This window comes from Alexandromys fortis, unplaced genomic scaffold (genome assembly GCF_014885135.2).
Source record: "Alexandromys fortis isolate MF-2015 unplaced genomic scaffold, M_Fortis_MF-2015_v1.1 scaffold_349, whole genome shotgun sequence".
NCBI classification, from domain to species: domain Eukaryota; kingdom Metazoa; phylum Chordata; class Mammalia; order Rodentia; family Cricetidae; genus Alexandromys; species Alexandromys fortis.
This window is the reverse complement of record NW_026068216.1, coordinates 4,973-32,777: the sequence shown is the minus strand read 5'-3', so window position 1 is coordinate 32,777 and position 27,805 is coordinate 4,973. Positions and strand designations below refer to the sequence as shown.

Sequence of the window (27,805 nt, the reverse complement as noted above, 5' to 3'; positions counted from 1 at the left end):
GCGTCTCCTCATGAGCTCTGACTGGTGTGTGCAACTTTGCAAGTAAACTAGCTTGACCTCTAATTTAGAAAGGTCTGCCTGTCTCTGCCTCCCCGGTGCTGGAAATAAAGGCAGGCACCTCCATGCTTGGCTTTCCGTGGGTCTTAACCTGAGCATCTTCTCTGTGCTTTTACTTCCTTCCTGTCTGCACCAACTGGGAGAAAGCAGTCCTTGTTCCCTCGGGTCTCCAAGCTGCCCTTCTGTACTGTGATCAATCTTGTTTGGTATCTGCACCCATATGTGTACACCGTGGCCCACGCATGCAGGGAAGGGTACGTGGCCTGTGCACCACCCCCACAGAGGACATCGGCTCCGGGAAGGGTCCGTGGCCTGTGCACCACCCCCATAGAGGACATGGGTTCTGGGAAGGGTCCGTGGCCTGTGCACACCCCCACAGAGGACATCGGCTCCCACTCAGCCCCATCTAGTTTATTAACCCTTCTTGAGGCCTAGATTAGGCAGAACAGGCGTGCTCAGGGCCGAATCCCTAATCTTGAGAAGGCAGTCAGGGGCTCACAGAAATCTCTCTGGCTGTGCCATGTTGGGAGATAATGGCCCCTTCAATGCTCCCTTCTCTGACCTTTTATAAGAACAGAACATGCCTTTAATCCCAGTTCTTGGGAGCCAGAGCCAGGTGAATATCTGTGAGTTTGAGGCCAGTCTGGTCCTCAGAGCAAGTTCCAGGACAGGCTCCAAAGCTACACAGAGAAACCCTGCCTCAAAAAAACAAACAAACAAACAAAAGGAACAGATAGTGCTGGCTGATGGACTCTTTGTTTTGTTTGTTTTTGAGGCAGGGTTTCTCTGTGATCACAAAGTCTGGCTGTCCTGGAACTCACTCTGTAGACCAGGCTAACCTCGAACTCACAGAGATCTGCCCGCCTCTGCCTCCCCAGGGCTGGGATTAAAGGCATGCGCCACCACCGCCCAGCTCCTGATGGACTCTTTAAAAGGCCTGAGAAGGATACACACCTTTGTAGCTGCTGCTGCTGCTTGTTTTCTTTCCTTTTTGTTTGTTTGTTTGTTTGTTTGTTTTTTCTTTTTCTGAGACAGGGTTTCTCTGTGTAGCTTTGCAGCCTGTCCTGGAACTCGCTTTATAGACCAGGCTGGCCTCAAGCTCACAGAGATCCATCTGCCTCTGCCTCCCGAGTGCTGGGATTAATGGCATGCACCACCACCACCCAGCCTACCTTTGTATCTTCTTGACCCTCTTGTATCTTGCCCCAATCTCCTGTCTTTCCCCAGTGTGCCCAGCCCCTCAGCTCAGGCCTGCCTAACCTTTCACCTCTACTGGCATAGAACCCTTTTACCCTCAGGGGAGGCTAGAAGTACCCGAAGTGTGTGTGTTGAGGGGGGGGGTGTCTTAGCAATGCATTGGTCCAGACTAATGAGTCATCCTCATCTCTGTCTTTCAGTGAGGCCGAGCACAGGGTGGGCTTGGGAGTGTCTCCTTTTTCCCATGCCTCAGGGCCCCTCTCCAAGGCCTTCAGCTCAGATAGTCCTGTTCTGTGTCTATGTGTCTACATTTCAGGCTTTACGTACAGGTTGGTTCACGCACAGGCCCCCACACCCAACCCTGTTCAGGGTCCCAGCCCTACAAGGATTGTTGGCATAGACTAGCCAACATTGACCACCAGCTCACAGGGCACCACCCCGGGCACCTGTGGTGCCTCTGATCTCACCCTGATGCATACTTAGGGAGTGAGACACAGGATCTGGACTTTGGATCACGCTGTGAGTTGCCAGAAACTGTGAAAGGCTCACTGTGTCCCTGCTGGCCAGCTAACATAGCTATGTTCCAGGCTTGTGGCCACCTGGGCAGATGGAAGCCCCACCAGCGCAGCCTCTGGGCCGTGTCTTTGCTAGAATCTGCAAGAATCCATTGGTACTTAGCATCTGACTGCAGATCCTATCCTTTGTTCCCTGTCTGCAGAGCTTGGGTGCCCCTTAAACCCCTAGTTCCTTAGCTAAGAGGAATTAATAGAAAAATGGCCAAGCATCAGGTCAGCTGAGGTCACTGTAAAACCTGAAAGATGCAGCCAGCCAGCCAATCTGTGCAGTCTGAGAAAACTGCAGGCAAAACGAGCTGGGTAGGGGAGGAAGGGACATCCCCAGAAGGTGACCCCTGGGCTGTGGTAGGGAAGGGTGGGCAGAGAGCTGTGACGTGCCAGATACAGTCCTGGCTGCTTTCCTGTACTTCCTTACCATTGGCCCCATCCAGCCTCAGCATCTGTGGTTCCAGGAGGACAAAGCTGCAGTATACTGCGGCTCCGGCCACCGCCAGCCTGTGTACCCGCCCCTGGCAGCTTAGGGGACAGGGACAATCGGGATCCTCTGGAGCCAGATCAGTCCTGAGGGACGTGGTCCCCTGACTCCACACGGGACAGGGTTCTCACTGGCCTAGGAATGACCTGAGTCTGGAGGTGCCTGACATTGGCTCCAGCAGCCTGGCTTCCATTCATCTGTCATCTGTCTGGAATTTGAATGGAAAAACCTGCATATACCAGGGAGAGGTGCCAGGACAGGCTCAACTAGTTCCCGAGGACCTTCCCAGAGGTATTTGAGAACCTAACTCCTAGCTGCCTCTCCCCTGCTGGCCCTTTCGGTGGCCTGGCAAGAGCAACGCCATCGCCCGCTCTGGCTGGGCGCAGGTTCCAGGCAGGAAGAGTGAAGGCCTTCACAGACCAGTGACAGTCGTTTCTCCTGCTGTCCTTGCATGTCAGGGCTTCCTCATGTCGCAGCTCTGGCAGGATCATCATCATCATAAGCCCCTCTGGTTCCCTTTAGCTGATATCCACTCTGCTTGTAGATGATACTTACCGAAGAACCTCATTCCTGGAAAGATTATGAGTGCAGGAAAACTTGCTGTGTGGCTTTTCCACGGATGAATGACTTAACAGGTGTGGGAGTGGTCTGACCCACGACATCATCACGTACCCCCTCCACTGGTGTACCCCTACTAATGCAGTCAGCTGGGCACCTCGCACCCTCTCCAGTTTGGAGCTGTTCTAAGGACATCAAGCCTGGGAGACGTGACGTTAACCCCTGAGGCAAGGGGCTCTGAAGCCAAATTCAAGCAATAATGTGATGTGGGAGTGTCATATATCAATCTGTTGATTTCATTGGTTAAGTTATAATAAACCAGCTGCTTGGCCTCATGGCTTGGAACATAGATGGGAGGAGTAAACAGAATAGAATTCTGGGAAGAAGAGGAAGTGAAGTCAGACTCTGCTCTGTTCCAGAAGAGACGTCATGCTCAGCTCTCCCGGGTAGACGCGATAGCTCTGCTCTCTGAGGCACACGCAATAAAGATGGACATAGGCTAGAATCTTCCTGGTAAGTGCACCTTGGGGTGCTTACAAACATTACTAGAAATGGGCTAGTCCAGGTGCGAGAATTAGCCTGTAAGGGCTAGAGTTCATGGGCCAAGCAGTTAAATGAATACAGTTTGTGTGTTGTTATTTCGGGCATGAGCTAGCCAAGCGGCCGGGGTGTTGGGGACGCAGCCCCGCCGCTTCTTATTTCAACATACTTGAAGACCGATCAGCCTTGTGACTGGAGAATGGGATTGTGCCTGGAAAACTATTGATCTGCCCAGTTTGCTAGCTGAGGAACTTTCTTCCTGCATTCACTCAATCTATCTGTTCATCTCTGAGATGCCAGACTCCCATGGTTCCACGGTGGGCTTCACAGCCAGTCAGGGTACCATCACGGCTCCCTGGTTCACAGATGGTCACCATGATCAGGTTAGAACCAGGAGTTTATTGTAGGCAGAAAAGCCTGTTGCTGACATCCTCTGATTGGGGTAGACTGGTTTCAATGCGTAGGAACCTCCATTTTCCTCACCCATGTCCCCTCACTCTGTACACCTCACACAGTAAAGCGAGTGACCTTGGAGATTCAGGAAGCAAAGGGAGCCTGGTACCCAGTGCACAGGGCCAGAAGGGGGCTGGGCCAGACTTAAATAATGGTGTGGACACTGGAGAAAGGAAAAGCTTAGGCCAAGGGGGGCCTCGAAAGGCAGGGGGCTGCTGGTGATTGGGGAACCTGGGGCCTGGACCCCAGTTCTGACCTCTTCAGTTCCCAGGCTCTGTGCTTACTCTGTTCCCTTCTCCCTGTGGCATAGCTGATGATGGCTCAGTGTACAGGGGTATTAGTCTAGAGGACTTGGGGAGGCCCGGGATTCTTTTATTCTGGAAATGCTCTGGTCCAGCTAGGCTTGGGGTGACAGTGGAGATGCCTGACGTGGGAATGCTTAAATAACATCCCCAAATCTAAAGCTGCATGTATCCTCTGGGAGAAATTTCAAAAAGCATAAGATTAAAAAACAAAACAAAATTAGTTTTTCCACCATCAGCTAACACTGTTGATATTTAAGGCATTTCTGTGAAGCTTTCTGTTTTGCATATGCGCATGCGTGTTTACATACCATGCAGTCATGCACACAGGCACACTGGTACACACACATGTATGTCCACACACAACCACAACCAGACCCCCATGCACACAATCACATGTGTATTTACATACCATGCAGTTGTGCACACAGGCACACTGGTACACACACATGCATGTCCACATACAACCACACACCAGACTCTCATGCACACAATCACATGTGTATTTACATGCCATGCAATCGTTCGATTTCTTTTTTTTTTTTTTTTTTTTTCGTTTTTCAAGACAGGGTTTTTCTGTAGCTTTGGAGCCTGTCCTGGAACTAGCTCTTGTAGACCAGGCTGGCCTCAAACTCACAGAGATCCACCTGCCTCTGCCTCCCGAGTGCTGGGATTAAAGGCGTGCACCACCACTGCCTGGCTCATACCATGCAATCGTGCACACAGGCATACTGGTACACACACACACACATGCATGTCCACATACAACCACACACCAGACCCCCATGCAAACAATCACAAATGCACTTCTGTTTGTTTTAAATGAGGCTTGAGATTGTGCTACACAACTTTGTGTTCTGGTCTCCCTCCATGACCACAGCTTCATCCCTGTCTGAACCCACAGGACGTTGCTCTTCTTTGAAGATACCATGCCATGACCTAGTTCATAGCTGTGGAACCACTCCACGACTGCTGAAATTAGGTCCTTGCTACATAAAGCCTTAGCCACGTCTGACATTTGGATTTCAGGATAAAATCCCAATTGCTCAGGCCAGAGCCATAAACATTTGTGTGACTCTAAGTATTTATTTGAATTTTAAAACAGACTACCTCTTATTTATTCTTTGACAGTTGCATACATGTAAACACTGTATCTTGATTATATTCATTGTATATTATATCTACCCGCCTGTCTACTCTCTATTATTCTGTGGTGCTAGGCTTGGAACCCAGTCCCTCATGCCTCTTAGGCAAATGTTCTATCAATTAGTTCCACTGGGCTCTTGATGAGAAAGGTCAATTTTTTTTTTTATTTTTGTTTTGTTATTTTTTTTAAACACAGACTCTCTATTTTGACTGTTAGTATTTTTTTTTCCTGCTTCAAATTCTAAATGACTTATATAACCAGAGTTTTCACTCTGCTGGAGAGCTCTGGTTCTGGGTCAGACTTACTTCCTTTCCTTTCTTTCCCTTTCCTTCCTTCCTTTTTTTTTTTAAATTAGGATTTCACTGTGTAGCCCTGGCTGCCTGGAACTTGCTGTGTAGACTGCACTGGCCTTGAACCGCCTCTGCCTCCAGAGCGCAGACTGTAGTCATCTTTCTTTTCCCCATTTTAGGGATAATGGGCACTCACTTTCTCCTTTATTCTTTTATAATTTTATATTTCACACTGTCTTAGTTAGAGTTTCTATTGCTATGAAGAGACACCATGGCCACTGCAACTCTTATAAAGGAAAACATTGAATTGAGGGCAGCTTACAGTTTCAGAGGCTTAGTCCATTATTGTCAGGTGGGACATGGCAGTGTGCAGGCAGACATGGCGCTGGAGAAGGAGCTGAGGTCTACATCTTGATCCACCAGCAGCTGAAGGGGAGACTGTGCCCCGCACTGGGTATAGCTTGAGCATAGGAGACTTTAAAGCCTGCTCCCCCTACCCACAGTGACACACTTTCTCCAGCAAGGCCACACCTACTCCAACAAAGCCACACCTCTTAATAGTGCCACTTCCTATGAACCTGTGGGGCTATTTTCTTTCAAACCACCACACACATGTTTAAAATGCCATCTGACTTTTACTTTGACTGAGAGGCACAGTAACCTGCCTGGTGGCAAACCTCTTGTCTCCAGGGCCAGCCTGGTTCAGATAGGAGCCAGGCTACCTCACTGGAAGGTTATAGTGACAGGGTGTTTAGCATCTTGGAGGAAAGCGGCACAAAGGCTTTGGAGCCTCTGCCCCCCTGGTCATGGTCCACATTGTGTCTAGATCAGAGGCAGGTGCTTCTGACTCTGCACCTGAGTCCCATGGCCCCAGACACAGGCATCCACAGTGAGGTTGAACGGTGAAGGGTGGCCTCGACCTCCTGCCCAGGCAACACCCACCAGCGGCTCCCACCTGGGTCTAATGCAGGATAGAGCAAGAGCCCCAGGCAGGGTGGGTGGACGTGACATCCCAAGGGCACGTGATCCTGGAACACTGTCCTGGAACATGGTGTCCCCAGAAGCCAACTAACTCATCCTGGGACAGTCAGAGGCCAGCTCCGCCTTCCTCTAACACTCTTGACACAAAGCACCGGTTACATCACACGGACATTGCAGCTTTTTTCTTCTTTGCTAGAGTTTGAGTGTTAGGTGGATGAAGTCTAAAAGCTAGAGAACTTGATCTATCACCCTGTGTCCCCCAGCCTCTGCGGGCTCATTGATCACACAGGCCCACAGTTCCCCCTCCCCAGCCACTGGCTACCACTGCCCGGGAGGCTATGCCTGGACTCAGGTGGAGACCCTGTCAGCTCATTAACAGCCAGATCAAGCCTGGGAGTGTGGCCACTCCACCTCTTCCTCCCTTCCACTTCTCCTGACCCTTTCCCTTCCCTCCTTTCATCGAGTCCTCTCCTGGCTCATCAGAGCAGCATAGGCTTTCTCCATTATAATTGTAACTTTCCCTGAATAGGAATTCTCCAGCAGAGCTTTCTGTTTGTGCTGAGTGTGACAGGAAGGTCTCAGTGGAGGGCGGCTCCAACTTCCAGCTAGACTCGAGGGCCGGCAGGCCATCTATAGGCCTACCTCTGTAGCTGTGGGCCAAAGGAAGACAGAGCCAAGGTGTGACTCTGATAGTGGTCATGCCCAACCCCACCAGCCTCACCTCTCTTGAGTCCCAGAGAGACAGAGAGACTTGGAAGCTAGGCTTGGAATCACTCATGTTGGAAGCTGACATGTTACCCTCATTGTCAGCTTGTCGGAGGCAGCATCTCTGTCAGATGGCAGAGTGTGCTGAATGTGTCTAGTGTGTGTTTGTACATGCTGTGTGTTTTGTGTACATTGTATGTTGTGTCTGTAGCATGTGCATATATGCATGTGTTGTGTTTGATATGGTATGCATATTGGGGTGAATGTGTGAGGTAAATGTCTTACGCGTTTGTTGCGTGTGATGTGGAATGTGTGGTGGGATACATGTTTGTGGTGTGTACTTGGTGCATTTGTTCTATGTGGGTAGTGTACGTGCGTGTGTGTGTTTTTGTATGCGTGTGTGCATGCATGTGTATGTGCATGCGTGCGTGTACATATGTGTGTTCACGTGCATGGGTTTGTGTGTGCATGCATGTGTGTGTACTTGTGTCTGTGTGCGTGCATGTGCACATGTAAGTACTCATTATCATTGTTCTGGTACCAACCTCTGTCAGTGCTGGCCCAAAGAGACCCCAAGGCCAGATCTAGCAGGTACCAAGACTCTAGGGTAGTGATTGTAACAGAGATTCTGGTTATTCATCCAAGTCTTCCCAGGACAGTGGTTCTTATTACAAGTAGTCTTTTAGAAGCTCCAGCTTTAGGACTTTGTTCCTGTCAGGACGGTAGGGACATCTAGGATATATCAGGTCCCTCTGGGTGAGGACACACACTCTTACAGACCTTACTCTGATATCAGCTCTGGGGATGAAGCTATACTCCCCATTGCTCGAGCTTTTGCAGTTCATGGCCACCCCATCCTGTACTGTAGAGCAGTCTCTGAGGGGAGGAGAGGTGTGGTCCTCTCTGGGGATGGTATCCACCCCTTCAGTTGTGTGCTGACTCTGGTCACAGTGCCCTAAGTGGGCACTGGATCATCTGAACTCTGGAGAAGGAGGAAGCCTCTCAGAGAAATGGGGGCCCTGGAAAGAGGACTGAGGCCACCATAGAAATGAGTGTCAAGTAAGGGTGGAACAAACTTGGACCCAGCTCTGAGTTCTTTGAGACAAGAACTGGAATTGGACTTTATCAAGAAAAGAGGCTTTCAAAAGCTGAAGCCCCGCATCAGAGACGCAGTAAGGTTTGGGGTAAAGGAGAGGGACAGCACAGGGCAGGGGTCTCAGCTGGGTTAGGATGCTCGGTCCCATGGCCCACATCCTCAAGTGAATCACTAGTCAGTTTCTGGTTTTGCAGAGCTGAGGCCTCTCACAGGCTAAGCAAGTTTTCTGATACTGAGCTATATTCCCTGTGGCCAGCCACCAGAATCTACATCTGGAACATTGCATCACTCCAGAGAATCTACATCTGGGACATTGTATCACTCCAGAGACCCGCACTCCGAATCCTGCCACAAGAGTGCACCCGACCTTCAGCAAGAGTAAGGTACAACAGCCTCTGATGATCACCCTGAAGTGGGTGGACAGGTGTGGTCTGGTCATGGCAAGAGAAATGGCCAGCCAACAAAGGATGCCCTGAAGATGGTACTTGGGGCAGGGAAATAGTTTGTCCAGGAGCAGTGAAGCCAGGGCCTTATTGCTGTCACTGTGAGCCACGTTTGGGTTTTGACTATCTCATCCAAGAACTGTAGCCTGCAGGCTTCTTTTGTGTACGTGAGCTTCACTGCTAGCTGGGCAGTTTCTCCTCCCGGTCTACCCATGCCCCACCCCCAGCATCTCATAAACCTCCCCATTATCCGCCCTCCTTTCCACTTTAAATAAAGGGGAGGGCTCCCATTCACAGGCAAAGGCTTGGAAAGCAGGCATGCCCTCACCAAACGCTCAGGTGCTTCACACTGGGGATCCCCTGAGACCAGGCCCACCCCCATCCCAACTTCCAACCCCAGCACAGAGGCAGGGCAGACTGCAGAGTACAGGGTTTATTGTTCCTTGTGGGTATGGGGACAAGAAGCTACCTGGGGATGGGATAGGGGAGGGAGAGGGTAGAGCTTGGCTGCAGGGCCCTCACCAACCAGTAGAGGGGGGTCCTCAAGGCCGGAAGGGTTTTCTACAGATCGGGTTCACGGTCTGGCACTAGCTGCTCTGGGTAATAGGCTTTAGATGACTCAGTTCACCAGGGTCTACAGAAAGCGGGTCTGGGCCGCAGGGTCTGAAGACTCTGAGAGACAGGTTTGAAGGAGGCGCGGGTTGGCACTGCCACTGCGGGAAAGGTGCTGGAGTGAGCAGTAATGAAGAAAAAACAGGGAACGTTCCGGAAGACAGCTGAGAACGACGGACAAGATGGTTAGGTTTGAGTAGGGGATTCTGGGACGGGCTTCTCGGTGGCCTGGCTTTGGGTCCTTGCACGTTCAGACGAAGGCCCTACTAGGGGGAACTGGGGACAGCATGAGGGTCTCTGTGGTCTGCTGGCTGCTGGAGGACACCGAGCGGCCGGAATTCTGCTGGAGGTGGACTCGGCTGGGCAGGAAACTGCCAGCACTCCCTGGGCCACGGCAACTGCTACTACCCAGTGCTCGCTGGCGGCCACGCAGGTACTCGCGATAGTTCTTGGTGAGCAGTGTATAAAGGAAGGGATTGACGCAGCTGTTGCCGTAAGTGAGGCAAGTGGTCAGGTAGTTGACAATGCGTGCAGTCTGGGGTGCCAGTGGCATGGCCTCGTGGTACTGGGCCAGCAGCTGCCACAGCCAGAAAGGTAGGAAGCAGGCCCAGAAGAGGAGGACGATGCCAAAGATGAGGTAGAGCACCCTGGGGTTTGGCAGCCGCCGCGTCTGCTTGAAAGAGGCTTGCTGAGAGAGCCAGTAGGCCCTGGCCAGGCGGACATAGAGCAGCCCAATGACCAGGCCGGGCCCCACAATGCTGGTCCCGAAGAGAAGCGTCAGGTAAATACGGTGGGCACGAGGGCCCCAGGACGGCAGGCAAAGGCTCTTGGGGCCTCTGTGAACCAGCCGGATGGCAAGCATCATGGGTAAGGTCAGCAGCAATGCCAGCAACCAGGTGCCCAGTGCCAGCAGCTTACGGTAACCCTTGGAGCGCTGCACCGTGTCCAGAGGTCTCAGCACCGCTGCATAGCGCTCACTGCTCATTATGGTCAGAGTGAAGATGCTGGCGTGCATGGTGAGGAAGTCCAGGCTAAAGAGAACACGGCAGCCCGCATCTCCAAAGTGCCAGTCCTTCGTTACGTAGGTGGCTACGATGAAGGGGATGCTCATCAGGTACAGCAAGTCGGCCAGTGCCAGGTTGACCACATAGACATACATGGAGGCTGAGGCGTGCAGGAAGCGGCACATGACCACCAGGGTGTACACGTTTCCCACGATGCCCACCACACCCATGGCTGAGAGCACCGCCCCAATGGCACCCGTGGCCACCAGGTCTTGCAGGGAGCTGCGATCTGTTAGGCCAGTCCAGGAACTGTTGAGGGACACATTGGAGCCACCAGGCAACTCAGACACAGTTCCTGACACGGTCAGCGTGGGGAAATTGGTTGTAGACTCCAGGCTCAGCGCCATCTCTCTGTCCTCACACTGGGCTTCTGGTGGGAGTCCCACTGCTCAGAGAGGAGGGCCTGTGGGAAACGTGTCCTGTGGGAGAAGATTATTGTCAAAGGTGCAAGAGCGTCACTTCCATGCCCTAGCAGCCTCTACGAGGGACACAGTCACTGCCCCTCTGAAAAGAGACGAGGGCTCACCAAGTCCTGTGCCCTGTTGGAACCCTCAGAAGAACCCCCTTTGTGTCGTCTCCCCAGCTACACAGGGGACCCTATAGCCATTGGGACCCACTGTCCCCCAGGATACTCCCCAATAGGGTGCTAGTCTATCCCAATGCAAACGTAAGGCCTTTCTGTTTCTGAAAAGCTGGTCACAGCAAGGTCAGTGGTTGGCAGAGACAAGCGTCCTAAGTTCTTGCTCTGAAACCCAAGAGTCCCGTTTCCCATTTTATGTCACTTGTATGCTTTAAAGGGGTTTCTTCCCACCACAGAAGTAACATCTACCGAGCCTAAACGTTCCAATAGAAAAGTGGGTAAAGGCTTTTGGATTTTCATTTATCATATGAAGAAAATGAGCCTGGATCCCTGGCTCACATTACACACGCCGTGATGGAGGGCAGTCAATCAAAACAACCTTTGGAAGAAAATATTAGGATCCCCATGGCAGGAAAATATTTATTTTTTTCTAAAAAATTGTTTAAATTGCAGTCTTATTTGGTGTGCATGTGTGAGTGTGTGTGCACGTGTGAGTGCATGTGTGAGTGAGTGTATGTGTGCGCGTGTGAGTGTATGTGTGTGTGAGTGTATGTGTGCATGTGTGAGTGCGTGTGTGCGTGTGTGAGTGCGTGTGTGTGAGTGTATGTGTGCATGTGTGAGTGCGTGTGTGAGAGTGTGTGCGTGTGTAAGTGAATGTGTGAGTGCGTGTGTGCGTGTGCGTGAGTGCGTGTGTGAGTGCATGTGTGCATGTGTGAGTGCATGTGTGCATGTGTGAGTGCATGTGTGCGTGCGTGTGTGAGTGAGTGTGTGCGTGCGTGAGTGCGTGTGTGAGTGCATGTGTGTGAGTGTGTGCGTGTGTGAGTGCATGTGTGTGAGTGTGAGTGCGTGTGTGTGAGTGCGTGCGTGCGTGTGTGAGTGCGTGTGTGCGTGTGTGAGTGCATGTGTGCACATGTGAGTGTATGTGTCCGTATATGAATGCCACAGTGTTCATGTGGAGGTTAGGTCAACCTTTGGGATTGATTCTTTTCTTCTTTTCCATGCAGGTCTTCAGGCAAGCACCCTCATCCACGGAACCATCTTATCACCCCCCAGAAAATGGTTTTATTTTAAAACAAAGACTCACTATGCAGCTGTGGCTGGCCCGGAACTATGCAGGTCAGAATTTCAAAATGGCCTTGAACTCACAAAGATCTACCTGCTTCTGCCTCCTTCGTGTGCCACCATGCCCAACTTTTTAATTTTATTTTTTTATAGTACAGCCTCCCCCCCCTCTCAGATTTATTTGTTTTATATGTATGAGTGTTTTGCCTTCCCAAATGTATGTGCACAAGATAAATGCCTGGTATCCTCAGGGGCCAGGAAAAATCAGATACCTTGAAACTGGAATTACAGATGGCTGTGAACCATCCTCAAATGCAAACCAAACTCAGCGCCTCTGCAAGAGCAGCAGGTGCTCTCAATCACTGAATGATCTCTGTGGCTCAGGAAAATATTACTTAAAAACAAACTTAACTGGGGCTGGAGCAATCACTTGCTCTTGCAGAGGAACTGGGTTGGATTCCCAGCACCCACATGGCCGCTGTCTTAGTTAGGGTTCTATTGCTGCGAAAAGACGCTATGACCATGGCAACTCTTATAAAGGAAAACATTTAACTGGGGCTAGATTACAGTTCAGAGGCTTAGTCCATTATGGTCATGGCGGGAAGCATGGTAGCATGCAGGCAGACATGGTGCAGGGATGTGGGGTGAATAGCTGAGAGTTCTACATCTGGATCTGCAGGCAGCGGGAAGAGAATGAAAAAGTAGGCCTGGCTTGAGCTTCTGAGACCTCATAACCCACCCCAGTGGTACACTTCCTCTAACAAGGCCACACCTTCCAATAGTGCCACTCCCTATGAGCCACACTGCCACAGCCACTAATAGCCATCCGTCATTCCAGCTCCAGGGGATCTGACACTTTCCTCTGAACTCCTCAGGCACCAGGTACACATGTGGAGTACATACATATATTCAAGCAAAAACATTCGTACACATCAATAGAAATATGTCTTTAAAAAAACACAAAACCCCAAACTTCATCAGCTGAGGAAAAGATGTTCTGCATAGCTTGTTACCGTCAGAGAAATGCTAATCAAAACCACAAAGAAACTCTAAGAAACACACACACGTGTACACACACAGAGCGTGCCTGTGTTGTAGGATGTTTGCACACTGTGTGAAGGTGGGTTGCTGTGACTGGTGTAAAGAAAAGCTGAGCGGCCAACAGAGGCAGGAGGTCCTGGTGGGATCTCTGGGGAGAGAAAGGGAGAGGAGGAGGGATTTAGGTACACGGGAGTAGCCAGGAGACAAGGAGAGGAAACAGGAGGCACAAGATGGAAGAGAGGTAACACCACGTGATAGAACATAGATTAATATAAATGGGCTAATTCAAGTTATTAGAACTTAGGAGCAAACCTAAGCTAAGGCCGAGCTTTCATAGTTAATAATAAGTCTCTGTGTCATTATTTGGGAGCTGACTGGCGGAGCAGAAAAACACTCGTTACATGCCTATGTCCAGAAAGATCAGCGCACCTGTTGTTGAGTTATGGGGGTTATAACTAGAATCCTCAGGGACTCCAGTAGAGACCGTGAAATGCTACAGCAGCCTTGGAAAATTTTGGCTCTCCAACGAAGCGAAACAGGTGCGTTCCATGTCACCAGTGATCGCACTGACACTCCAAAGAACAGCAACTTCATGTCTAATGAGTTCGAAATAACCCAAATGACCATAAATAGCAGCAGCAATAGAATAAAGCAAAAGTTCCTTACAAATGACAGAAATGGAAAGCCTAGCACCGCAGTCTGGGTGAGCCGTGGTTCTGAAGGACAGTAGCAGGCAGGAGCTTAAATGTGGCTCCCTCTGAGAGCTAAGTTCATTAACGGAGAAGGTCACGGTTACAGGAGGTCAAAGCAGTGTGTGTGTGTGTGTGTGTGTGTGTGTGTGTGTGTGTGTAACACTGGAAGTCCCTGGGGCTAGATATGCACATTTCCCTGCCCTCAGTGGACCTCACACAGGTAAACTTGTAAAACAAACAAACAAACAACCCCCTCCCCCAACCAAAAAACTCTAAGCTCCAACCAGGGGTGGCAGCGCATACTTTTAATCCCAGCATTCTGGAGGCAGAGGCAGGCAGATCCCTGAGTTTGAGGTCAGCCTGGTCTACAGTGCGAGTTTCGAGTTCCAGGACAACCAGGGCTCAAAAGAGGTTTTAAAGAGAAACCCTGACTCAAAAAACCAAACCAATGAAAACAAAAACCCCTCTAAGCTTCATATATTTATTGTATAAGTATATTGGGGCTCTTGCTCGATTAGGTTGACCTCACAAGAAAAAGAAAGGCCTAGAGGGTGGACCTAAAGGGTGAACTTTCTGAGAGGAAGCAGATAGAGAAGACCCAGAGTTGCACAGGCCTCCCCAACATCCAGGCCTAGAAATGGCTTCTAGGAGAGATCTTTCCCCTCAGCAAAGCGGAAGAATCAGGCAGGTCTAGGGTGAGGAGACATGATCTCCACACCTGCAGCTACTAGTTTCGTCTGCTCCGAAGCCCTTTCCCCATTGCTGTCTCACCTCACAGGTCAGCCCCAGAGACGCGGGGGTCCTCCTGCCCGGCTAGGAAGGCGAAAGGAAGCAGAAGCCACGACTGCCCCTCCAGTCACCGGTCCAGGGAGGGTGAAACTTTCCAATGCGTGCGCTGCCGTGAGACCCACCAAACCTCGAGTAGCACACAGGCGCTCCCTGGCACTCCCGGGACTCCGGCGGGCCGCGCCCTCCGGGATCGAGAAGTGCAAGCTGGGTTAGGGGTTGGCGGACGCCCCGCGCGCCCAGGTCCATGCGCCCGGGGTTGTGCAGCCCGCGACCGTGTGCTCACCTCTGTCTGTCACGAAGCCATCGGTTGCCTCCCAGCCCGGGGCTTAAGAGAGGCGCCCTCGTCCAGTCACTCAGACACTCGAGACCCAGTGACCATCACCGCGCGTGCAGGTTGGCTAATGTCACTCGCGCGGAAGGAATGTCTGTCCCCGAGCGCTCTCCAGGCGGGGCGGCGGGGCACACGGTGCGGTGTGGGTCTCCCGCCTCCTGAGAGTTCCACACCACGCCGGCTCCTGAGCTGCAGCAGCCACCTGTCCCCCTGCCAGCTGGGAATGTGCCGGTCCGGGTATTAATAACTGGCCGCGCAGGCCCTCGGGAGGGCTCCTCCGCGGAGATGGGCGCCGGACCTGGGCCGAGGTCGCTGCCACAGAGGGGTTGGCCAGGCGCGGATCCCAGAAAAGCAGCGCACTGCCATTCGGCTTCCTGACTGCCTTTCTGCTACACGGAAGGATCTTTGTGTATGCTGGGGGGTTCATTCTCTCCATACCTCATTTAACCACCAGTGTCAGAGCAAGGCTCGAAGATTTATGAGTTACTGTAAAGAGCCGTGAGCGTGAATAGGGGGACAACCGTGGGACCATGATTAATCAGTCATTCTCAAAGTAGACAGGTGCCTAGGTTTGGGTAGCAACCCTGTAGTCTTCCGGTTGCTGACATCGAATGATGTGGTTGCTTCTACATTCTCTAGGGCTCAGTCTTCTGGGAGAGACCATATCAACAAACTTGGGATATAGGGAGCCACTCTCCAGTCTACCCTTATCTGTGGCGGAGGTCCCGTTAAAAGCATCCTGTGGAGTGGCTAACCCCAGCTGATAAAGATGAGTCCCCCATGGCTCTGGGACTGGGAACCAGACCATCATAGAAAACAATGCACAGAGATTACTCTGTGGGGTTCCGCTTCCTATGCGGAGCTCAGATGTGGGGTATAGGAGGGGGGAGTCGCTTGTTTGACCCGGCTGCCCAGTCCCGAAATAATCACACAGAAACTGTATTAATTAAATCACTGCTTGGCCCATTAGCTCTAGCTTCTTATTGGCTAACTCTTACATATTAATTTAACCCATTTGTATTAATCTGTATATTGCCACATAGCTGTGGCTTACTGTGTAAAATCCCCAGCGTCTGCCTCTAGCGGCTCCATGGTGTCTTTTTGACTCCACCTTCCTCCTCCCATGCTATAGCTCAAGCCAGTTCTTTATTCATTAACCAATAAAAGCAACACATAGACAGAAGGACCTCCTACACGATTGGGGTCTGAAGGGAGGCCTTGACTGAGGAGGCTTGAATGAGGCCTCAGGGTAGTTCCCCCAGCCTCATTCCCTTTGCTCACACTCCTCTGGTTCAAGCCTCTCCTCTTCTGTGCCACCCTGTACACCAAGCACTTTAAATCCTGGTTCCCACCTCAGGATCTGTACTTCCAGCCAGGAGAGCGAAAAAGCCTTCTGGTGGGCAACTGCCGTTGACCATGCCAGAGGAACAGCGAGCTGTAATTGAAGTTCCAGGGGTCAGTCCACCAGAAGCGAATCCTCTCATGGGTCAGTCTCGTTTAGGCAAGGTCACGAGTCTACAGACCCTGGCATGTCTTCTGCTTCTGCTGTACCTTTACATGTTAGCTGCGGCTCTTCCTCTGGTGTCTAGCATGGTGTGAGTGGATGTGAGATCTCCACTGCCTGTGATATAGTGTGTTTATCTCTTGGAAATACCCCATTCTACCGGACATTTTTTATCTTTTGTGTTGTCAAGAAGATGACCCCCGCAAGCTATACTGCCTAATAATAATAATAATAATAATAATAATAATAATAATAGCAGCAACAACAGTAGCTTATAGAGAGTTTTGATGAATAAAAAGGGTTGTTTACAGCCAGGGTCTGTGCGTCTCACCTAAGGAGCTGCATGGATTGTGACTCAAGTTGATGACTAACAATTGAGTCCCAATAGCCCAGCTAGTTTAAATTCTTTTAATCCTTAACGTTGGGAGATGTGTTCACAGGTCTCGGGGTGCATCACAGCGGAAACAAAGCTTTGAAAATAACAAAGTTACTCTGACATGGGTCTCTGCCTCTGTTTCCATCTGTTGTTGGATGAAGGTTCTATAGTGATATATATGTGGGTATCCCAGAAAGCCACCGCCACATAGTGGCTACTACTTTGCTGGCTCCACCATGGCCAGAGCCACTAGGAAAGGATTCTAGCTAGCATGGACGCAAACCATGTGGTGGGGTCTTTATTTTTCTAGGCCACACCGGAACAAGGCAAAACCAAGCCTGGAGGGAATGTGGGTATACCCAAAGGGAAGGCACTAGAACCGACAGTCCCACTCAACAGTTAGTCATGGAGACTTCACACGACGCCATTCCTGCTGCTTGGACCCCTCCCCACACCTGGACGGAGGATGGTAGCAGATGCAGTCTCTGTCTCATCAGCGTCTCCTCGCAAAGATCATACCTGTTGGCGGCTGGGCAGTCAGTTGCTCCCTGAAGCGTTCTGGCACCAGTAACAAGGCGGTCACTAGGCATCCGCCAGCCATCCTAGGCAATGAAGGACAGTAGGGACCCTCGCCCCTCACTTGGTCACGGAGCTGCCTTCCCCACTTGGCAACCCCTCTGCTGCAACTTCCTGATGAGTTCCAGTGGGCTCATCTGCAGCGTCAGTGCCTAAGGATTCGTGGTCACGTAGAAACCAGCTACTGCTGCCTTCTCCAGCGTGCTCTGCTGGTCGGCAATCTTCCGGTCCAGTTCCAGGACAATCTTACAGTCCATTGTCTGCGGCTCCTCCCGGATTCGATGCTCTGCTGCTGGGTTGCCTGGAGCATGGGCAAGTTGTGGGGCCGGTAGGTCTGCTGGGTTTCCAGATGCTTCTGCCTTAGGGTCTGCCTGAGCACTCGGTGTTCGTTCTGCAGCCGCAGTCGCAGTAGCAGGCTCTTCTCGGTGAGATGCTGGATCTCCAGAAGCCCCTGCAAGATCTCGAACACAGTGCCGTCGAGCACCCTAAAGATTGAAAGTAGAGCTGACTGATTCTTTTTCATATATAAAAGTTTAGGTTTGTGATTCCTTTAATATTCCATATAAGATTACCTTTCAAAATAAGTAATAAAGTAATTGGCCCTTCCTTTGAAACTGCAAAAGGCAGCCTGCTAGTAAAAGACCTGACAAGAACACCTCGCTTGACACAATGGTTAATGTATAAGAAGTTGCTTGGTTATAAATATATGTTGGTTTTCGGAATAACTTGTTTTTCACCAGTTATAAATAAAATGTTTAATCATGTGAGGGAGATGAAAAACATGTTTTTACCTATAATCATTCACTTGAAAAATGGAAGGCAGCTGTTTTGACTCTTGTACTGCCTGGGAGATTCTATTGGGGTAGAAAAGCTGTAAAACAACACGATATAGGAGAGAGAATAAAGAAGATAAAGAACAAAGAAGGAAACCATCAAGAGTGTTTGATGGGAATCCACGGAGTCAGCCAAGTTAGACTTTTCTATTTGAGGGGGTTTAGGGAAAAAGGCAGTCACAAACTCCCGTGCTGCTGGAGGCTGGACCCCAGACCGCAGTAGGCATCTCTCTGGGGTATAGGGCCACTGGGCCCCACTTTCAACTGTGTCTGTGCCATAGGTAGAGAGGGACCCCTGGAAGCTGGGAAGGCCCCAAATAACAGGGAGTGATGAGAAGTCACATCTGCAGTCTCCTTACAGCGGAACCAGAGCCTGAGCTCAGGCTTGATGAGAGCCTAGACTATGGAGAAAGGCCCCTAGAAGCCAATGGTTTACCTAGGGGAAGCTGTCCAGGTCAGTAAGCCCAGATATATGGATGTCTACAGGCCAGATACATGAATGACCAAGGATGGTCACAGTTGTTTCTTGGTTCTCTGCACTTCTAGCAGCAGCTATGAGCCCTTGCCGTTTGACATCATTTCCCCTTCTAGTACAGCTAGGCAAGCACTCCTCCGAGCTCAATCCCAGCCCAGTCCTTGATCCTACAGAGCCCCAAGCCACAGGGCAACACCATTTTCTGAAGGACCAATGCCTATCTAATGTGGATGCTGGACAAACTCCGTGGACAATAGAGTTGCTGGGTCATCCCAAGAATGGTTAGCAGAGGTGAGGGCACAAGCAAGGGGTTCAAAGGGAAAGCTCAGAGCCAGAAATGGGAGGTCATCTGAGAACCCTTCTCAGGGGCACAGGGGGGAACTTGAGAGTCCACAGGGGCTCAAGTGCTCACACAGACCTGGGCTGTCCAAAGGCAAATGCTTCCCACAGTACCCACATCTATTGTGCTCTGAGAAGAAGCACCCTACCTATCTGCAAGTCACTTCATGGGCCATTGAATCATACGCTGCGATTGCGCTGCCTGCACTTTCTCTAAATGTGACTTCTAAAGCTGTGCTCTGCACATAATGGCTTCATTATGTCTGAGAACGATAATTTCTCTGAAAGAACTCATTTCTAATTGCATTACCACACTCTGCAAAAAAAAAAAAAAAAAAAAGAGGCTTTATGGGTAGGAACCAGTTTGGGGGGGGGATCTCTTTCTCGGGGTGCACATCCAGCCCGTATACAGGGGCTTTTCAACTTATTAAAGAAGCCCAATGCTCTATAAGTATACCACTAGGTGCTGAAAGACCAGTGGTTCTTCTCTCTACCATTCTGGTCTACAAGAGCAGCAATTTCTCATGGGAAACATTGGGAAAGTTACGAGCAGGCCGAGAGTGAGACAACCTAGGTTTTGATGCACCCCTGACATCCTGGGCAATGTATTCAGTGCAGAGATGGCTTTTGAGGCCCACCCACATCAGAGGCTGGGATGCCTCCCAGGGTGCTGTGGCTACATCTTGAAACAGCCACAGTGGGGGATTCATTCACCTCCCTGCCCCCACTGCTCGAGCACCCCATAGCCTGCCACCACTCCACATCTCCAGGAGGTGTGTCTTTTTGTACAGAGAATAATTTCCCCTACTTCCAGTCTCCGGCACTGCAGTTTCCTGCCTCTGGGCCTCATTCCCCTCGGCTCTGAGACCCAGCTGGAGAGACGATGACCACAATGAAATCAATTAAAATTTGTACCAGTCTGCAGCTGAGGAGAGGGGCCACTGATTAGTGAACAGCCTCGGACGTCCCAGTGATCCCAAGAGACAGAAGCTCTAAAGCTGGCAGGTGGGCTGAATGCAGATCTGTTCCTGACCGGGAATCCCCACGCTATTGAAAGCTGAAAACACAGAGGCAAAGAGAAATATCTAACACCCTAGTTTCCCTGAGAATCAGTCTCCTGCTGCAGAGAGAGACCATGGGGTCTGAACATTGCTGTCTTCTGGTTCCAAAAGGCTGAGTGACCTTTGGAAAAAAGGTCCCAGTTCAGGATCCACAAATCCCTAGTGTCCTGGGTGCGGAGATGGTGCACAGTCATGGGGAGACTTTCTGGGGGTGGCAAAGGTGGAGGGAGAGCAGAAGGCCAAATTTTCTTTCAAGAAGTACACCAAAGCTGTATCTCCTTACAATACCTAGGAACAACCCCGATCTTTTATCCATACAACTTCAGAAACCTCTCTCCTCTCAGCATGGCCATTCTCTCCTTCCCGAGTGATAAGTAGGACAGGAGCATCAACTCCTCCATGTCTAACTGCAGTGGGACTGCCCTGACCTCCCACTGACCCTGAAACCAACAGAGGAGCCTGGTCTAAGAGGTGGGACCCTTGTTCCTCTAGCTTCCCTCCTGGGAGATCTCCCCCATCTTCCTATTCTCACCACCACGACCACCATCGTCAGCATCTCCACCACTGCCACCACCATGATCGTCACCGTCACCATCTTTGCCACCAACACTGCCAGTTTTTCATGCATAAGCGAGTAAAAGACACCGTCTCCACCTAGATCACAAAATGACGGTCCTTCCTGATAGCTATTTCATATTGATATGTAAGTAGGAACACCCCTCTCTCCTCCGTGTTCCCATCTTCCTCCCCCCCCCCCCCACAGAGGCACTGTTTCTCTAAGACTGGAGTGTCTCCCAAGATGTTTTGGTCTTTGACCACGTGTGGCTTTTCAGTGTACAGTTAATGATGCTACGTTGAAACATCATCATAAATGACACCATAATGCACTTGTCATTTTATACATTTTCTTCTCCCTCCACCGACAAGAGTTCATGTGTCACTCTGACAGGCTCTACACCCTCCCCCGCACACCTTAGCTGTTTCCCACAGCTCCTCCATTCCATTTCCAGGAAAACAAGCCCACCAGAGTTGGGCTGTGGGTTAGATCTTCAAGTGATCAAAGAAGCCAGGGCTGCAGCTGCTGCATCTCTGCACCCCAGCTTCCTCATCTATGAAATGACAATAGCAGCAGAGCCAACGTTCCAGGGAATTGTTGGAGTCAAGTCAACGACAGAAAGTTTTTCATTGTTTGGAACACCGTCTTCAGGAGCCTGGCAAGCTGTAAATGCAAGTGAGAGTGATGTTGGTACAGCTTCAAACGCAGGAGCCGTAGGATTGTGGAAGCATTTCCACAGGCAATAGATATGGTTTTCCACCCAGGTGCTCTGAGAAAAGGGTGGCGATCCCTTCTCTGGGCCAGCACCTGTGAACTGCAACATTTGATGAACTTGAGGTGACAGTCACACAACAAAATGATTAGATATGAAAAATTAAATGGCGCTAAATGAGTTCACAGTGTGCAAGCCCCCCCCCACTTGATTCCAGAACATTTCCAGAGCTCTAGGAGCCACCCTATACCCACTCAGCCATCCCTCCCAGACTCTAGTGGCCACCTGCTGTCCTGAAGGGACTGGTCTACTCTGAACATCTTTCATGAACATAGCCACACAGTCTGTGCTCTGCTCACAGCCCTTTCACTCAGCATGATGCTTTCGAGGTCCATTTATGCTGCTGGGAGGCACCCGTGATGCCATTTTGTTACCGTGTACGGATTGCCACAATGTATCTGCTCATGGCTTGCTGGAAATCTAGCTTTTAGTTTTTACTACTGTGAACAATGTTGCTAAGAGCACCAATACACCTGTGTGTAATTCTTTCCTAGTCTATGCTGGATCAGATGCTTTTTCTCCTTATTTTTAGACGAGAGGAACTGAGAATGCAGCATGGGTTCACTAAACAGAGATGGTGAGCTCCTTGGACTGCCTCTCCTTATGATGCGCCCCCCTCCCTAGAATATCACGCTGTGGTGGAATTATTTTAAAAAGAAGCCTGGGAAGGGCCAGTGAAATGGCTCAGTGGGGAAAGGCACTTCCGCCAAGACTGATGGCCTGAGGCCAATCCCACAGACCCATGTAGTGGAAGGAAGGAGAAAATAATCCTACATGTCAAGTGCCGTTGATTTTTTTCATTTCAAATAATTTTGGTGTGTAATGTCACCTCAATTTAATGCATGCTGTGGTGTGACACACTCACATCCATACCCCTACACACCCCCACAATAAATAACTGTAATCATTTTTTTTAAAGCCTGGGAAGCTGGAGAGATGGTTCAGCTGTCTGTGCAACTATAAGGGCTGGGATTCGAATCTGAGAACCCATGCAGCAATCCAGGTGTTTAAAGCATGGGAGCATATTCAGTTCTGAGGGAGGTAAAGAGATACAAGAGGATACCAGCCACTTGCAAGAGAAAAACACAAGATCCAGGTACTAGAGACCCTGCCTCAGATATAGGCACAGAGACAGAGGACATCTGACATCTTCTTCTGGACTTGGTGTGCACACAGTCACATACAAATCAATCAGTGAATACATTTCTTTTGATTTAAAAAGGCCTGCACAAGCTGGTGGTGGTGATGCACACATCTAATCCCAGTACTCGGGAGGCAGAGGCAGGCAGATCTCTGTGAGTTCGAGGCCAGCCTGGTCTGCAGAGCCGAGTTCCAGGACAGGCTCCAAAGTGACACAGAGAAACCCTTATCAGAAAAACAAAACCAAACCAAAACAAAACAAAAAAAGACCCACATAATAAAGGGTTTAAATACCACAGAGATGGTTTGATAGGTAAAATCTCTTGCAGATGACCTGAGTGGCCATTTTTTTTTTGTTTGGTTTCTCAAGACAGGGTTTCTCTGTAGCGTTGGAGCCTGTCCCAGAACTAGCTCTTGTAGACCAGGCTGGCCTCGAACTCACAGATCCGCCTGCCTCTGCCTCCCGAGTGCTGGGATTAAAGGCATGCGCCCCCAGCGCTCAGACTGAGTGGCCATTCCTGGAAGAAGACGGTCAACTCCTGAAAGTTGTCCTCTGACCTCCACACGTGTACGGTGGCGTGTGTGCACCCACATCTCAAACACACACAATAATAAAATTAAAATTAAATAATGAAGATGAAACAATAAAGTGTTTGCTGTGATTGATGCTTCACCAGGAGGGAGAGAGGGCAAACCACAGATGGGAAAGACCCAGTTTGGAAGGGAGAGTTAGCTACCCAATAACTGGGTAACCACAGGCTCCAGGGCCTCTTCTGGCTGCTGCAGTACCAGGTATGAAGACACCATGTGTAGGGAAAACCATCCACATCAAATAATAAAATTTAAAACACCTACTTTATTCAACAGAAACAGCGAAAGAGGCATGAATAAAAGCAAACAGCATAAATACTCCATACAGTTAGCCCTGGAACCTGGTCTCATGACCCCCTAAGGCAGGATCTAACTACAGCACATACCAGGTCACCTCAGAGGCCATGCACATAGTGGACAAGAGCTCTGACTAGTCACCCAGGACACCAGATACAAAACACCCACTTACACATATAGCTAGTCCTCACCTTCCAAACACTGAACCGTCAGCTGAGCACAGCTAAACTGCTGTAAACATGCCAGACTTCCCACTGAGGTCCTGAAGCAGCTAGGCTGTTCCAGATGCTCCCCTAAAATTCTGGACCAACTGTTCCCTGTGGCTCATAACAGGCAACCTCTGGCTCTTCATATTCCCTGGGGACCTGGGGCAATGGGGGCTGCCTAAGTATCAGTGCCTGAGTTATTTGGGAGTCAGGAAGGAAGGATCAGGAGGTGAAGTTATCAAGGAAGTGACGGTGCAAGCTGTAGCTCAGGTCCCTTTCAGGCTCGATATATTTGATAAAAAGCCTCTCTCCTGGATCCGTGCTCCAGTCGTCTGGGATGTCACTCTCCCAGGGCAGGTAAGAGTGCACCTTGAAGCCCCCCTTTCGCAGGCTGCAGTCAGCAGGCACTAGCTCTACCCCCAGCTCTGAGGACTCCAAAACGCTCAGCCTCCAGCGGTACAGATCCGGCTGTTTAGGTTCATTCTGTAGATAGGCCTTCCTCAGCTCACCAGGGTCCAGCAACATTTGCCAGCGATGAACCTGGGTCCTCACAGCAAAGCAAGGACGCATTGTCAGCAAGTAGCAGATGTTATCGAAGGAACCCAAAACAGTGACAAACTTCAGGTGTTCCAGCAAGTCGTCTACTAGCAACTGCATGGGCCAGATGGGGCTCAACTCCAACAATACAGGTTGCCCAGGATATGGGTTGAAATCGACAATACCACACCAGGACAGAGGAGGGATGATGCACAGCCGGTGGAGGCAGGAAGAAAAGATGCCTAATCTCAAGGGAAGTGCCTGGGTCCAGTCATCAATCTCGGGGCCCAGATCCAGGGGTACAGCTTCCTCAGGCCGCAGCTCAGTAGGCACAGGCTGGGGTGCTGGCCATACAGGGGCTGATACCGGGACGGTCTGTGGCAAATACCCGTAGCTCTGGAACCCAGTGAGCTCCAACCCCAGCCATGCATCCGGATCAGATCCTTGCTCTGAGAGTTCTACAGACACATTACCCAACTCTTCCTCGACCCAATCGCCCGTCTCCAACATTCTTCTAAATACCAGGAAAGCTTCCTTGAAGCAAGCAAAGCAGATCTTCATTTGGTCTCCGTGGACAAGGTGGTATAGCCAGGACACAAAGAGGCTGGGCATGCCCCTGGTCCCATGGCGAACGTTGACTGGGGGACACATGGCCAAGAAGCCTGCCTGTAGCTGATTGTACAGAGAGAGGAAGACTTGATCGATGGTCTCAGGATCTGGAGACCACGTGATGCTAGGGACAGGCAGAAAGAGCCGATAATGGGAGAAATGGGAGAAAATGGGGTGCAATAGGGGGTCTAGGGTACTTTGGGCTCCAGGCTATGGGGTGGTGTGAGAGAACTGGGTGCCAATGCAATGGATACCTCCTTGGAGAAGTGGACAGATGTAAGATTCCAGAAACTTCTCCACCTTCACACTTGCTCCAATGTCTAGGGAGCTTCAAAGGGAAAGAAAATGAGGCTTGGCGCCCCCTGCTGCGCAGGCTGCTGAGACCACCGAGGGCAGGAGGGCTGGGGCTGAGGTTCCCCAAGGTGCACTGCTCGCCTTGAGCAGACTGGGGCTCCCTCACCACAGTCCCAGGCTCAGCAGCTTCTTCGGGGCTCATAGCCAGGCTCCCAACTGGAGGAGGCCAGGAAGGGGAAGCCTAAACCTGGATCCCCTGCCCACCGCGCTCCCACGCAGACCCAGACCCGCCTCACCCACCCAACCAGTCCCAGCCACCCTCTCAGCCCCTTCCCATACTCACCTGCCTGCCTGAACTCCCAGTAATCCTGCTAATGGATGCCTATCCCAGCAAGGCTCCTCTGCTACATCATCAGGGCCTTATAAAGGGCCAATACCCATGATGCTCCAGCTCATTTACATATCTCCCATGAACCCCAAAACGTAGAAAGCTAAGGGGCTCAATCACCCTGGCCCCGAGATGCACTTGCAGCCTGGCAGCCCTCATGGGATGCATGCACTGCTGGCCTGTTTGCACCCGAGGTGCCCTATGTCCCTGAATCACTGTCACTTCAGGAGACATGAAGGCCTGAGATTGAGCCTGCGGCTTATCTTGTTTGAAAAAGAGGGTTCCCACTTCCCTGTCTTTTTTTGCCCTATCCGAAATGTCACATGCTGGCCTCAAGCAACAATACACTATCTCAGTTTCCTTCCTTGGGAACAAACAGCTAGCTTTTCCCGGGGCAGCAGGAAGCTAGTTTCACTCCAGGGTTCCATAATACTCTGTTAACTGGATACACCTCTGTTTATCCACTCACCTCCTGAGGAATACCGTGCTGCTCCCTGGGAGTTTGACAAGGAAAGCGGCTATGTTCAGTTTTGAGCTTGACAGATACCTGGAACTCTTCACAGGCCCGGTGTGGTCTTCTCTCCTCCTCCTCCTCCTCGCCCCTCTCCCTTATCAACCTTGTGTCTGTGAGCTCTTGAACTGCTCAGCTGTCTCCTCTTCAGCTTCAACTAGCCAGCTGTCTCTCCTTGGTCTTGCCTTTGGGCCTTACTGTTCAACTGTCAACACCTGTGGGGTTGGATTGATCCATGCCCCCATATTATTGTGTATTTGAACACTTGCTTCCCAGTTGGTGGGGCTGCTTTGGGGATGCATGCTTACTGTAGGAAGTGTGTCACTGGCAGTGGCCTTTGAGACTTTGAGAGTTCTTCACCCCACCTACTTCCAGTTTGCTCTCTCATCTTTATGTTTGTAGTTGGTGATGTGTTCTCTTGCCTTTTGTTCTACCCACCTCCTCCCCTCCCCCATTGCCTTCTCTTCTATCAATTTGGTCTCTAAGAGAAAATATTTTTTTTCTTTTGTGCATTACATTGGTCATGACTGTCCCACCCTCCTGTCAGCCTGGCTGTTGTAGACAAGGTCACTCTGGGGACAGATCAGCTGCTGCAGAGGACCTCCACAATACCAGCTGAAGACGTGGTCCAGTCACAGCATCGCCAGAGCCGGCACTAGTCTGGGAAAGCCATGCCTCAGCTAGACAAGCTTCTGTGTCCACTCAATGCTGTTGAAATTGTTTTCACATTTTAGGGTGAGAGAAACACTATCACTTGATTCGATGTTCCAGAGATGGCATGGGACTGATCAAAACAGAGTTTTTTATTTAAAACCTTTGCCATACCCCTCCTTCACAAATAACCAGGCTGTGTTGCTTACTTTTCAAGTCAGGTAGGAGACAGTTCCTGTGCTGTCCCTCATGGTTTAAGGGAAGTGTTGGTGTACAGTATTGAGGGGAAAGATTTCCCCAGTGGGAAGTGTTGTGGCTCTGAGGGGAAATCTATTCTGGCTGTGAGGAGCCACAGGGTCACACTGCACAACAAACCTCACTCAAGAGATTTATTGGGAAAGACACAGATGGTGGCTGCCTGTGCTCAACATAGAAGCAGCAGGGATCTGAGCAGGAGGCAGGTTATATGAAGGGTTTCTCAGGGCACAGTTTTGCACAGTGGAGATTTCCACATTAGGGATTCGTAGGATTTTGAGATCTGGGATTGGTGGGTTTGGTAGCTTTTCAAATCCAGAATTTGGGTTGAACCTTTTACCTTCCAACAAGACCCAACAAGTCCAACATTGCTTTTCTTCAGGAATATTTGTGGGTGTTCATGTGTCACCTGGTCTTCATTGCTTTCTTCTAAACTTGATCTGGTCAGAATTCATGAGGGAAATTCTGACTTGCTGATAAGTCCCTTTGCTGTGCTCATGTGTGGGTAGACAGAGGATGGTCCATCTTCATTTCTGTCGTTGTGATAAAATTCACTAACAAAAGGAAACTTTGGGGATAAGAGGTTTATTTGGCTTACAATTCCAGGTCACTCACTGTAGTTTTTTTTTTCTATTTTAAGAAATGAAGGCCATAACTCAAGGAGCTTGTCATATTACACCCATATTCTAAAGTAAAGAGAATTAAAGTGGCATTCCTTGCTTACAGCTAGCTTTCTGCACTTTGATACAGCTGGAGGCTCCCTGCCTTGGAAGTGATACATTAATGGGTCTGTGATCCTTCAGACATTCACCAGTCTGACCATTGACACATTGTAACAAAGAAG

The 27,805-nt window shown here is 50.3% G+C and overlaps 2 protein-coding genes and 1 pseudogene across 2 annotated transcripts; all 3 read right to left on the bottom strand.

The window, feature by feature from the left end:
• Nucleotides 1-9,379: 9,379 nt before the first annotated feature.
• Uts2r (urotensin 2 receptor) lies at nucleotides 9,380-15,041 on the bottom strand. The gene is made up of 2 exons (XM_050130449.1): nucleotides 14,642-15,041; nucleotides 9,380-10,914 (listed from the first exon to the last, which is right to left on the bottom strand). The coding sequence occupies exon 2, from the start codon at nucleotides 10,840-10,842 to the stop codon at nucleotides 9,682-9,684; it is 1,161 nt and encodes a 386-aa protein (XP_049986406.1). The 5' UTR covers nucleotides 10,843-10,914; nucleotides 14,642-15,041; the 3' UTR covers nucleotides 9,380-9,681.
• A 2,086-nt stretch (nucleotides 15,042-17,127) lies between these two features.
• Nucleotides 17,128-20,782, bottom strand: LOC126493431 (protein DGCR6-like; annotated as a pseudogene).
• Nucleotides 20,783-23,938: 3,156 nt separating this feature from the next.
• LOC126493430 (testis-expressed protein 19.2-like) lies at nucleotides 23,939-24,904 on the bottom strand. The gene has a single exon (XM_050130435.1). The coding sequence runs from the start codon at nucleotides 24,902-24,904 to the stop codon at nucleotides 23,939-23,941; it is 966 nt and encodes a 321-aa protein (XP_049986392.1).
• Nucleotides 24,905-27,805: the final 2,901 nt, after the last annotated feature.